This window comes from Anas platyrhynchos, chromosome 16, assembly GCF_047663525.1.
Source record: "Anas platyrhynchos isolate ZD024472 breed Pekin duck chromosome 16, IASCAAS_PekinDuck_T2T, whole genome shotgun sequence".
Lineage (NCBI taxonomy): Eukaryota > Metazoa > Chordata > Aves > Anseriformes > Anatidae > Anas > Anas platyrhynchos.
The window spans coordinates 7,465,658-7,477,003 of record NC_092602.1 but is presented as its reverse complement, the minus strand read 5'-3'; the positions used below and the strand labels follow the sequence as shown (position 1 = coordinate 7,477,003).

The 11,346-nt window shown below is 44.8% G+C and overlaps 1 protein-coding gene across 3 annotated transcripts; it reads right to left on the bottom strand.

Annotated features, from left to right (window-relative positions):
* Positions 1-1,778: 1,778 nt before the first annotated feature.
* PRKAB1 (protein kinase AMP-activated non-catalytic subunit beta 1) lies at positions 1,779-10,804 on the bottom strand. Of its 3 annotated transcripts, none has more exons than XM_072024304.1 (9): positions 10,786-10,804; positions 10,075-10,127; positions 9,077-9,251; positions 8,063-8,229; positions 6,539-6,632; positions 5,442-5,556; positions 4,047-4,180; positions 3,496-3,564; positions 1,779-3,413 (listed from the first exon to the last, which is right to left on the bottom strand). In XM_072024304.1, the coding sequence occupies exons 3-9, from the start codon at positions 9,239-9,241 to the stop codon at positions 3,336-3,338; spliced, it is 822 nt and encodes a 273-aa protein (XP_071880405.1). In that variant the 5' UTR covers positions 9,242-9,251; positions 10,075-10,127; positions 10,786-10,804; the 3' UTR covers positions 1,779-3,335. The 3 variants fall into 3 exon arrangements, with proteins under 3 accessions (XP_071880405.1, XP_027325719.1, XP_027325718.1); XM_027469918.3 differs by lacking the exon at positions 10,786-10,804 and adding an exon at positions 10,376-10,629 and having other exon boundaries at positions 10,075-10,166; XM_027469917.3 differs by lacking the exon at positions 10,786-10,804 and adding an exon at positions 10,376-10,628.
* Between the last annotated feature and the right edge of the window lie 542 nt (positions 10,805-11,346).

The following is an 11,346-nucleotide window of genomic DNA, read 5'->3' as shown; positions in this document are numbered from 1 at the left end:
CAAAACTAAAATAATCCAGAAACTGGTGGAGTAAAAAAAAATTACTTATTGAGCCTTTTGATTATCAAGAACCCTGCACAAATCCACTTCAGCACGACCACCCCATGTCATGCTGAAATTTAGGGGGGTGGGGGGCTGGGGGAAGGGAGTTCCTGTTATTTATAGAATATAATGGCTTACTCCAGAGTCCCAGAATGAGAGTAACAAAAGGCTCTGCATCTACCTTACAAAAAAAAAAAGTGCTCTCCTAGCAACAGCCAAGAATAAACATAACAGCACAGACTGTGAGAGGTGGGTGGGGAATGTAAGCGAGCTAATAAATCCAACTCTTCATCCAGCTTTTGCCTTTGGAGGGATTTGATTCATCCCGTTATAATAAGGGACTGTATGTGTGATCAGCCAATTCATTCACCTGTCAGGCAGACAACTCCCCCCTCCCCACCTTCAAAAAGAAACCACCCCACCACCACTTACCTCTGCTTACCTTGGGCCTGAGTCCTCAGTCCTCCTGCTGAGGAGGAAGTGATTCTGGGGGGCTGAGGTGTGTCAAGGGCTCACCTGGAGGAAGGCTGTGGCTCCTGGGAGAGGTCTAGTGAAGCCACAGGTGCTGGAGGACAACACGTCACCACCCTGTTCTTGGGGTTGGGAGGGGGCCCCACATTGGCCCCCAGCCTTTGGGCAGCTGTGCTCACCCATCCAGAACAAGCACAGCTGGATGAGTTCACAGAATTATCACTCTTGCAAGCCCCTGGTGGGCTGGGCTGGATTGCTTGGCCAAAAAAAAAATAAATGGGGCCCTTCACCCTGGGCTCTGAAGGGCACAAGCAAACTTTTTTTTTTGGGGGGGAAGGGAGAGTGTGAAAGGAGGGGCAATAAAATGCTGCCAGGTGTACCCCATGTACTAAGTACCCTTTGCCTTCTGAGAGCTTGCTATAAGCTGCACATTTAAAAAAACGAAGCAGTTTTCTATAAAACGTTTGGCTCTGTCCTGTCGTTCCATCATCTCAGCACTGATGAAAAGCCTGGAGTGAGTCATGCAGATATGTAATTAGGAAAAAAAATCCACAAAGGTTAGCAAGAATTAATGAAACCATGGCCAGAAATACTGCTGTCATGTATATAGCAAAATGGCAGTTTTGACTGAGCTTACATTTCAACAAGAGGAGATCCTGTTAAGATTAGTTAACTGGAATTGTTCCGACCTGCTTACCATTGCCCTTTGCTGTTCTTTCAATTTATTTTTTTATTTTTTTAAGCCCTGACCTAACTAGCTTGAGCTCAACAGCCCCTCCACACTCAGGCAGACTACAGCATACACTTCTAGCAGCTCCCAGCCTCGTCCCAGACTTAGTATTGTCTGATGCCAATAAACTTACAGAGGGTGCAGGCTGTTCCATTGCACAGCTGACTCCAATGCTGTACCTGGTGTGCCTCTGACACTGCCCAGGAGAAAGGCTCAGAACAGCAAACAGTTTGATTACAACATGGGTCACTTTAACAAAACCAGCAAGGCGTAAGGCCAAGATCAATTTATTCTTTTTTCTTACCTGATCACTGCAGCCTGTAACAAATCATCAAACTGTAAACATTGCATCACAAATACACACTAACACATCCTTCAGCAACTCAGTAACTGTGAATGACCAAGCTGGATCACTGGACAAAAAGCTTGCCCAGTCCACCAAGGCATAAAAAGGTCAATCAGCCAAGCACCACTTGTAACAAGTAACAACGCAAGGAAGGTCACCAGAAACGGGAAGACTTATAACAGCATCATCCACTTTTCTTGAAAATGTTTTATTTGGTTCTAAAGAGGCTGAAAACAAAAGCAATTCCATAGTTCAGAATACCAAATACCATCCATAGCACAGAATGAAGAAAGTTTTCCAAGAAAACCATTGCACTAGACCCAGATCTACTGAGCGACTCAGAGTATTGCAACAAGGCTGGTGAACAGACAGGAGGATGCCAAACCACCGTCCCCTGTGGTTCTGCTGAATGCTGGCTGCTGCGGCTTCTGTCCCTCCTGCTTTGTTCCACGTGCTCTTCCCCCCGTGGGACTGGGGCTGCCTGTCATTGGCACAGGCACCAGCCCTGACCAGGAGCAGACCCAGCAGGTCAGCTCCTGAGGTGGGTTCTCCAGGCAGGCCCGAGGCACACGAGCAGGAAGTTTTGCATTAGTGTTGCATTTATTTGGGGATTAAGCAGGCTCTGAATACCGCATACGGGCAACCTGACATTACATTACTATAATCACTGAGAAAACAGAATAAACTTTGCAGCACTTACCACAGCCCTGGCTTTGGAAGCACCAGGGGTTTTACACCTGTGGTCTGTGCTGCTGCCAAGGAGGCCCAGCTCCAGCCCTGGGTACAGGAGGTGCAATGCTGCTGCATCCAGCACATCACAGCCACTCACAGCGGGAGGTTGGCCACTGGGATGCAGGTAACTTGCAGTCACCTCTGAGTCGGCTGACAGCGGCTGTTACTGAAGAACTTATCCCTAAATGGAATCTCCTGATTTCATTACAGCTACCTAGCCCAGCTTGAAGAATTTATCAGACAGCAAGGGAAAGTGGTTACAAAAGTAGATTACTGCAAGACACATTTATGATTTACACAAAAACCCAGCCAGTAAAAACAACTGAAATTGTTTCAATTACAGAAATTCCACAGGGGAAAAGTTATATTTCAGTTCTCATGAAGAGAAAAACTACAGAGCTATTCACAGTAGAAAGAGAGCACCCCAATCTACTGTAAAATAAAAAAAGGAACGTGCAGGTGATTGTGTCAATGATTTTCCCTAGAAAAGACGCTACAAAATAATCATCACTCCTCACCATTATTTCAGCCATACAAGTGTGAAACTTGCTACTGAAATAATTGTGGCTTTGATGCACATAAGTTATGAAAGCAGTCATGGGCTTGCTTTTGCTGATGTTGAGCTCAGATAAGATTCCACAAGAATCCTGAACTCTCTAGACTTTGGGCTGGCTTGTTTATTTCCTATAATCTGGCTCTCTGAAGGTCCTTAATCTGTTGCTGCCCTCACATTTCTCAGCCTTATTGAATCAGTGTGTTTTTTAACTGAACGGACAACAGGCAGTGACACCTTTGCCATCAGTCTCGTTGCCATGGAGCTGCCGTCTCCAAGAACATCCAAGGTGGGACTGGGAAAATAAGGCAAATATAGGAGAACCTGGAAGTCTCAGAAACAATATGAAATTAGAGTTCATTTGCTACAGCACAGAGCAGGAATACATTTGGTAAGAGAAGCATTTTTTTTTTCTGAGACTGCACTGGCCCAGAATACTTGGTCACAAAGTACTACGATGTTCATATTGGCTTGTACAGCAAAGTAGTCACGTATTTCTTCTTGTAACGATGCGTAGCACTAAGCACCATCACTCCATCCTACAGGAGATTGAAAACAAGTGAGCATATTATATAATTATCTAAAACCTGCTAGTGTGAAGTATGTGTCCTGGCCTCTCACCTTGATAGAAAGTGCGTAGAGGTGGTTCAGCATGACATGGTTGGGTTCAGGGAGTAAAGCAGGATCGCACTGGAAAAAAGAGAAAGTGAGACAGTGTGAAAATAACAGAACTCACAGCTTACTTGTCAGAGCTGATGGGTGATAAACACCATCTGCAACTAGCCACACGGTCAAATGCATCGTACTGCTTCTTGCACAGAGTCCATCAAAAAAAACAAAGTTTCAGAATGATACAAAATCCCTCCAGGGTGAAACCCTCTGCATCCTCACTGCCATCATGAAACAGATTTCAATTACTTCTTACGTACTCGTGACATTTAGGTAGTGTTGCAGTAGGAAGATTAGGGTTTGAGGGTATAAAACAACAATCTAGTTCTCTTAAGTCAAGTAGAAAGATAAGTTACTTCAGATGGATCCACCTGGTTTTAATATAATATGAAACTTACAAACACGGCAACCACTGTAAGACTTTTCCTTCAGTCTTCCAGATTTTTCCCCATGCGTTCACACCCTCAAGGCCCTTATTCAGAAAAACAGACTGATGTACTTACAGAAATGCCTGTGTCCTTATTCAGGATGACCTGCAGTAGGTGTGGAGGAAGAATGGGTGGAGACTTAAAGCGCTCCTCTGCCTTACAAACATAGGGCTCCTGGTGGTAAGGTCCTGGAGGTGAACTCGACAATTCTGCCAGAGAGATGTTAAACATTTACTCTTAAAATACTCTGTAAGAATATCTGCTCATTACAGGTACAAAGTGGATTCGCACATCCAGGAACATGTGACCAAAATAAATCAATGCCATGTAAATACATAAGCTGCAGCAGTTGATGCAACAAAACAGGATCAGTCGCTGTCCAACAAGATGACCAAAGTCTGTCCGCTTTGAGAGTAGCTGTGCAGATTTGGGAGGCTGAGTTCTAAGTGCCTACTGCACTCCAGACCTTCACTGTCAACTCTGCCTGTCACTTCTGCAGCAAACACTTAATATTAAGCATTGAGCCACAACGTTACCTGCAAGGGAAGTATCAAACACAAAGGAACGCACATGTAAAAGGTAAGTGTTACTGCAGTGCAGGGACAGCTTAATGGAAAGCGCTTTTCAGAATTTAAAGCAAAATAATTAAAGGTTTTTACAACGTGTGGGTGGTGCAGGGGCACGGTAGGGCTTCAAGTACTAGAATCTCCTGGATTCTTGTACTGCCCAAGTCTCACAAGTTACACTTTCTCCAAAAAGGCTTTGTCCAGGGCAAAGTGGTATACAGCAAAAACAAGCCAAAGGCATCTTCTGCCTCAGGCCCAAAGGACAGATCTGAACACTGAACAGTCACAGTCTCTATCCCTACAAAGGCCTACAAAGGATAGCTGGCAAGGTTGATTTCAGAGATGATTAAGCTCAATCTTACCTCTCTTCTGTTATACCAGAACCTGAAACATCAGACTAAAATAACTTTTTCATAGTGTTCTGATCTAAGATATGGACCACTTACACTAAACTGATAGGATACGAGATATTCCTCAGCCCATAGTAGCATTACTAAGATGTACCGAATTTCTGCCTATTGACACATAACTTGTAACCTCCTCAGCCCATCTCCTTAGCAGAACAAGATGTTACTGGGAACAATATAGGCTGTCAACATCGGTTTGATGTTGTAATGTACAGACTGATGCAGTACTGAGCCTGCTAAAAACAGTCATTTCACATTTCACAGGCAAACAGCTATTAAGCACACATGACTTCCTCCTCAATCACATCTACTATGAGCTGTAGTGCTCTGTCAGAGGCGTCTTTTGTGCATTCCACATTCTTTCTTTGTGTCCAAAGGGCCTGACAAAAGGGGAGATTAATCTGTACTGGAGCTTTAACTCCAGACATAAAGGAAGACAGAAGTTTTAGCAGCTCTAAGAAGTGTGATATAAAATTACTATTTTGTACTGCTCATACCAGACATGTCTGAACATTTCTGGGAGTCCACCATCAAAGCATCGAATACTTCAAAGTCAGTTTTCTTCACCTGGATGATGTTGTTGACAGTGCCTAGCTGGCTGGTTACTACTGGCTGGGAAGAAACGGGATACAAAAGTCAGAATAAAAAAGCTTGCAGGACTATTAGAATTCTCAAAACTATGCAATCAGCATTAACAAAAAAGAAGTATTTTGCTTTTAAAATAGGCTGGTACCAGATTAGGAGCTCACTAGTGCTCAGTGTTGGGTTAAGGGCCAGGTGCAGGACTTAGAACCAGACAGGGACTCATGTCAGTTGAACTTGCTAGGTCCACGTGACATTGAGAAATTCTTTGGCTATAGACAAGGCAAGGGTTAGGTTTGGGCTAAAGCTAACAGTGATGTAAGAAGGAGCTAGGCTTTACTTTTAGTTTCTGCAGGCCTTTCATAGCCAGGCTGGTGTCTGGTATGGTTGGTATTGCAGGTGTACTGCTAAAGCTAGGACTAGAGTCCAGCACAGAGGGTTCTAAGAACTAATTTTACTGTAAGGCAAATTCCGCAAGGTTTGCCAAAGCACCAAGAAGACAGCAACCAGCTGTGCATTAGTTTTGAGGCAGGTAGGGACTGCTGGGTGCGACAGGGTTAACACTCGTTTTATAGCGGAGGAGGAGGAAATGACCTGGTAAGTTTTGGCACAACTGGCACAATTACTGGATGATGGAAAATTCTAGACCAGCAAGATCAACTTTCTGGCACAGACAGCAAGTGTAGCACAGGGGGATTTGGGCTGTCAGCAGTGCTATAGTGCTTTAAAGGATGATTTAGGACCAGACAAGATCAGCTCACAATCTCTTAAAAATGAAGACCCAAGAGACCTTGTCACCCATTTGTTACAAAATCTCCTGTCCTTTGAGGCTGTCAGTCTGACACCACCACCTAGGCCAGCAGGGATCAGAGCTTTCTCAGCAGCTTAAACAATCCATTTCTGTTAATAAATGCCTCTTCTCTGAAAAGACAGCTCCTGGTGCAGAAACCCCTCAGTTTCTCCTCTTCAGATACCCCAATGATTAAATATAGCAAATTGAAGAAAGCATTACCTCTGAAGGATCGTGTGTCCACTGCCCATCCACAAAGAACTTGTATTGGTGCTCTCCCTCTGGCAGGTCCAGGATCGCCACAAAGTTGTTGTGACTGGAATTTAAAACAAACAACCTCTCCTAAAATAGTCTGACTATTGCATCAAAGTATAAACTATGACAAACACTGTAACACTGAATACAAATCTCCTTAATATGTGAAAACTTAAAAAGGCAACACCACGTTTAAGAGACTGATAAAATCTAAGGTAAATACTCAAACTAGAGTTAACGTTAATAATAATAATTTATTCTGTGACAACACATTCAAAATTAGCATCCACATTCCTGAAATCCAGGAATTATTAGCACTGGGCTTTTTTAAAGTCATTCTCACACCTTTGTGTTACTTGTTAGTATTCAAGACTTCATTTTATCTGCCAGTCTCCTGTTAAGGGAACAAGTTCAGCTTACTTATATTGCCTTGTCTTTCCATATTTGTCATCACAAACTGCATTTCAGAAATGAAATGAACAGCAACTGGAAGATGAAAGCAGCAGCTCAGTACTTCTGAGGTATTTGAGGCTAGAATAGCTGCTGTGTAGCAATTTTCATACTCTTGTGCTGTGAACTTCCTGATTCTTCAGGATTCTTTATAGGCATCTCAAAGAAGCTGAGAAGCAGTTGAAGTTATGTGAGCAATTCAAACAAGCCATGCAGTGCCAGTATTTCTCTTTACTTCTGTTCAAGTAAGGAGCACAATGAACTCTTCTACTTCAGCATATTTGATTCTGTAACACATATTTTATTCAGCCTTTAAAGAGGTTCAGGTATCTCCTTCCCCACAGTATGTAACCTGACAAGAGATGAACCTGCTTTTTTCAGATTTTGTCAAGATCTGTTTTTGGCCTTCTTCCAGATTGATTTCACCATTTCCCATCTCCTAGGCTTTCTACTTAGAGAATGACTGTAATACTGCTACAGTACCCTTTTTTTCCCATCCAATACCATTTATTTCATCAGGCCACCATGCTCCTCCCTCAAGTTTCCTAAGATTAAGACACTTCTGCAACAATTACAGTGCAAGCAGACACCCACTGAGATGAGAAACTCCAGAAAATGGCAGGAGAACAAACTGTCACAAAGCTGGACAAAAACCAATCATACGACAAGAAAGTATATGTGCCATGAGAGACACTATGCTTAAAAGAAGCCTCATTTTACATAGCCCAAGTCCGTCCCAGACAGCAGACTCTGCACAGCAAGAACTGTTTTGGGTCATTTAAACATAGCAAATGGATAACAGACCTCTCCTTAAAATTGACACACAACCTAACTGTCATTCCCAGCCATCTAAAAGTCAAAAAATGAAGAGAAATTCAGATTCTTGCCAAGCGCTTGAGAAGAGAAGCTGCAAAGTGGTAAGCACTATGCTGATCCATATCCGAGCACTATACCAATCTATCAGCTGACTATCTTTCTCACTTCTATAAGCATTCCCAGTCCTCAGGGAATATCACTGATACTGCAAAAGAAGTTCATTACCTCCTTGTCAAAGGAATTTTACTCCAGTTGTTGAAGGACCCAGATAAATAAACTTCTTTCCCTCCTCCAGTCCAGCGAAAGACTGTTGGTCGAGCTTGAGTAGGGGTTTTATCACTCACTTCCAGATCTTGTTGCCAAGCTAGGAATTCCTCTTTCTCCAGTGGAGCCTACAAGCACAACATTTTAATCAATATGAATTCCTTCTTGGCAGCCTTCGACAGTTGATATTTCACTATACATATTTTTGCACTTAGGCATGATTCTCTAAGGTATAAGTTTAATGTAGCTTTCGTCAGAAGAACATTAGAAAGTGGGCATTTCTAGATACTGTTCATTTGCAAGGATTTTTCAAAGCTGTTAAAGCTTTCCAAATTTACTGAAAGAGTGGAAGGCAAAATAGCCCTTCTTCCTGAAGCCTAACTTACGTTAAAAAGAGAGATAAAAGAAAGATAATTAAGAAGAAATACACTTAAGAAGTATTTAGATTGCACAAACATGGTAGGCACAAAATTTGTAGTTGGATCCAGAAAGGTTACAAGTTGTTTACAGGACACAGCTTTGTACAACAGTAAAAATCTAACAGTGTAATTTATTGTTAGATATTCTCATGAAACATGTTGCACAGCAAGAAGTTTCTACCAGTTAATAATTAGCAAAAAGGCAGTTAACAGATCTTTTAATATGGAAAATAATAGATTAAACATTGTGGGTGACTGCAAGACCATTAAGGATTTGAAGGAATATGGGTCACTGTAGTTAGCTGGGCAAAAGAGGAAACATTTAATTTTTGTTTTTTTTTTTTTACAATTAATTCTTGCTGAAAAACAAGACATTACACATTTTATGTTTGAATATCAATGGTATATCTTTCCTTAGTGTGGGAAGCGAGGGAAGCAGTCCATTTTGTGTGTAAATTCAGTCACAGAATAACTGTAGATTGCTAACAGCTGTGTGGCATTACAGCTGGACAGGGTGCCCAAGCCAGTAATGTCAGAAGGCAAGAACCAGCCATACCTTAATTTCCTCTGATTGGAACAAGTCTGCATCTTCAGGACTATCCATTAAGATTTTTGGTCTATCACCCTCTTTGGTACTGATGGCTCCTCCTGAGTTATCACCTCGGGATGCTTTATGCCCATGACGCTCCAGTCCAGCTCGCTCGCTGCTTGTGTTCCCCATTTTTAAAGATCTAAAAGAGCAGGAAAAGCCAGATTGGCACATGTACTTTTGAAGCCAGAACACCATTACGCAGGAAAGCAGGATCATCAGTAGTCCTAGGTTCTGAGTTAAAGTCTAAGAACCTCCATTAATCCAATGTACTAGCATCTCAGAACACTGACAGTAAATGATGACTTTTAACTACCCTTGAATTGTGTTACAATTCATATCCTAATATCCCTGCAAGATTCAGCCACTCTAAAAGCTCGGCAGGCAGGTATCTGTCACTGCAGCACTCGTATTCTGCCTTCACAAGCTGAGTACTTGTTCTGTCTTTTGAAACACCCATACATACAATGTTCTACTACATCAGTCAAAACATCAGCAGAACTTAACTGCAGAGCGCTTCAAAAGCGGCCTGTTAAAAATGTGACTTCAGTAGAAAATAAAAAGTTAGCTCTGGCGGTGACCTACTGAAGGATCGTTACAGCAGCTGACTGGGGTCAGGAAGCACAGCTGGCACGGCCCCACTGATGAGGCTGCCTCCAGTCTCCGCTCTTCTCTGGGACAGCCAGGGCCTGCTGTGTGGGCAGTGTGACAAATCCTCCTGCTCCAGAGCCTGTGCAGCCCCCCAGCAGGGAGAGGGGTGACAGTGGGTGCTCTCTGCCCCCTGCATTCACACAGCCCATCCTACTGAGAGGATGCATTCGGCTGCAGAGCAGTAACTTGGAGACGTCCCAGGGGGCCATGAGGAACCATGCAAGCGGGGCCTCGTGCAGAGCACACGGGATGCATGTACGGACACAGGCCACTGCCCCCGCAGCCTCCTATTTCAGACAGTGCCTGACTTTTACCTGCAGAGATCTCAGCCCAGTCCTACCCTGAGACCAGTCGCGGCGTGCAGGACCTGGGGAAGCAAACAAAGCAGCAAAGGATTCACCTGGCGCTGTAAAAAAAAAAATAATAATAATAATAAAAAAAACAACACCACGGGGGAGCGTGCCCACGGCTGGGCGCACGCCGCTGCTCCTGCCAACAGCGCCGGAGGGGGCTGCCCCTACCCGGGACCCCCCCACGGCCCCCGGGACGAGCAGCAGGGTCCCCCCGGCCCCGCCCCGCCCCCCCCCAGCACCTAGAGGCGCCCCCGGCACCCACCGCCCTCCCGGCCCGGCCCCGGCCCCGCCGCCCTCGCTTCCGCTTCCGCGTCCTCGGCCCCGTCCCCGCTGCCGCCCCGCGGAGCTGCCGGGCCCTGCAGGCCTCGGCCCCTGCCCCCGGCTCCCGGCTCTGTGCCGGCCTCCTGGGGCTGGTTTTTTCCCCCTCAGTCTCCACCACGGGGTTTTAGGGATGGGGGGGAGCGAGCCCCGAGGCGCTGAGCTAGGGGAAAGGCGCTGCTGCTGCTCCGGGTGAATCCGGAGCGAGGGGCGGCCGTGTGAACGCGACAAGGAGCATCAAGTAACAGCTCCCGGAAAGTCCCGAACTAATAAATGTTCCCCAAATTAAATTATACGTGTGCATGTCTCTGATGTACTTCTCTAAGCACTCCCAACTGCACTATCTCCTGTTACCCTGGGCTCTCCATCTGCTGCCGCTGTCTTTTTTCTACTTTAGTGACAGGCACGAAGCTGCGAGGGCTGGAAGTTGCCGGGTTGGTAGTTCTTGTCACAAGGGAATTGCTTTTGTTGGTGGTGCTGTTTTGTTTTTTTTTTGATTTTTGGTTTGTTTTTCCTTACCCAGTCGATGCAACCTGCAAACAGACAGAAGGTTTGCTACCAACCCAGAGCATGTCCTAGTGGCACGCTGCGGTGTGGTGGGAGGAATTCTGCCGGGACAGACGGATTCACCGTGTGCTGCCCTGAGGGATGGCTCCTGCAGCATGTTTTGAGGAACAGCTGCTGCTAATTTGTCATTCATGGGTGGAATACCTCGGCATGGGACAGCCTGTTAGAGGGGCTGAGAGGGGAATGTGTGTGGGCAGCTCTTGCCTAGCTCCTGCGGAACAGTTACACTGCTATAAAATGCAGCTGTTGTTATTTTGATATTTAACACAGCTTAGCACGCTTAAATTCTTTGTCTACAAACCTGATTGTTTTGTTTCCCCGGTTCTTTTTTGGCCGGCACTAACACCC

Excerpts from the sequence above, each read along its gene's own strand:
- PRKAB1 (XM_072024304.1), bottom strand. The coding sequence starts at position 9,241 with ATGGGGAACACAAGCAGCGAGCGAGCTGGACTGGAGCGTCATGGGCAT. Across the intron at positions 8,230-9,076 it reads TCCAATCAGAGGAAATTAAG|GCTCCACTGGAGAAAGAGGA; the intron begins GTATGGCTGGTT and ends TTGTGCTTGTAG. Across the intron at positions 4,181-5,441 it reads GAAATGTTCAGACATGTCTG|AATTGTCGAGTTCACCTCCA; the intron begins GTATGAGCAGTA and ends TCTCTCTGGCAG.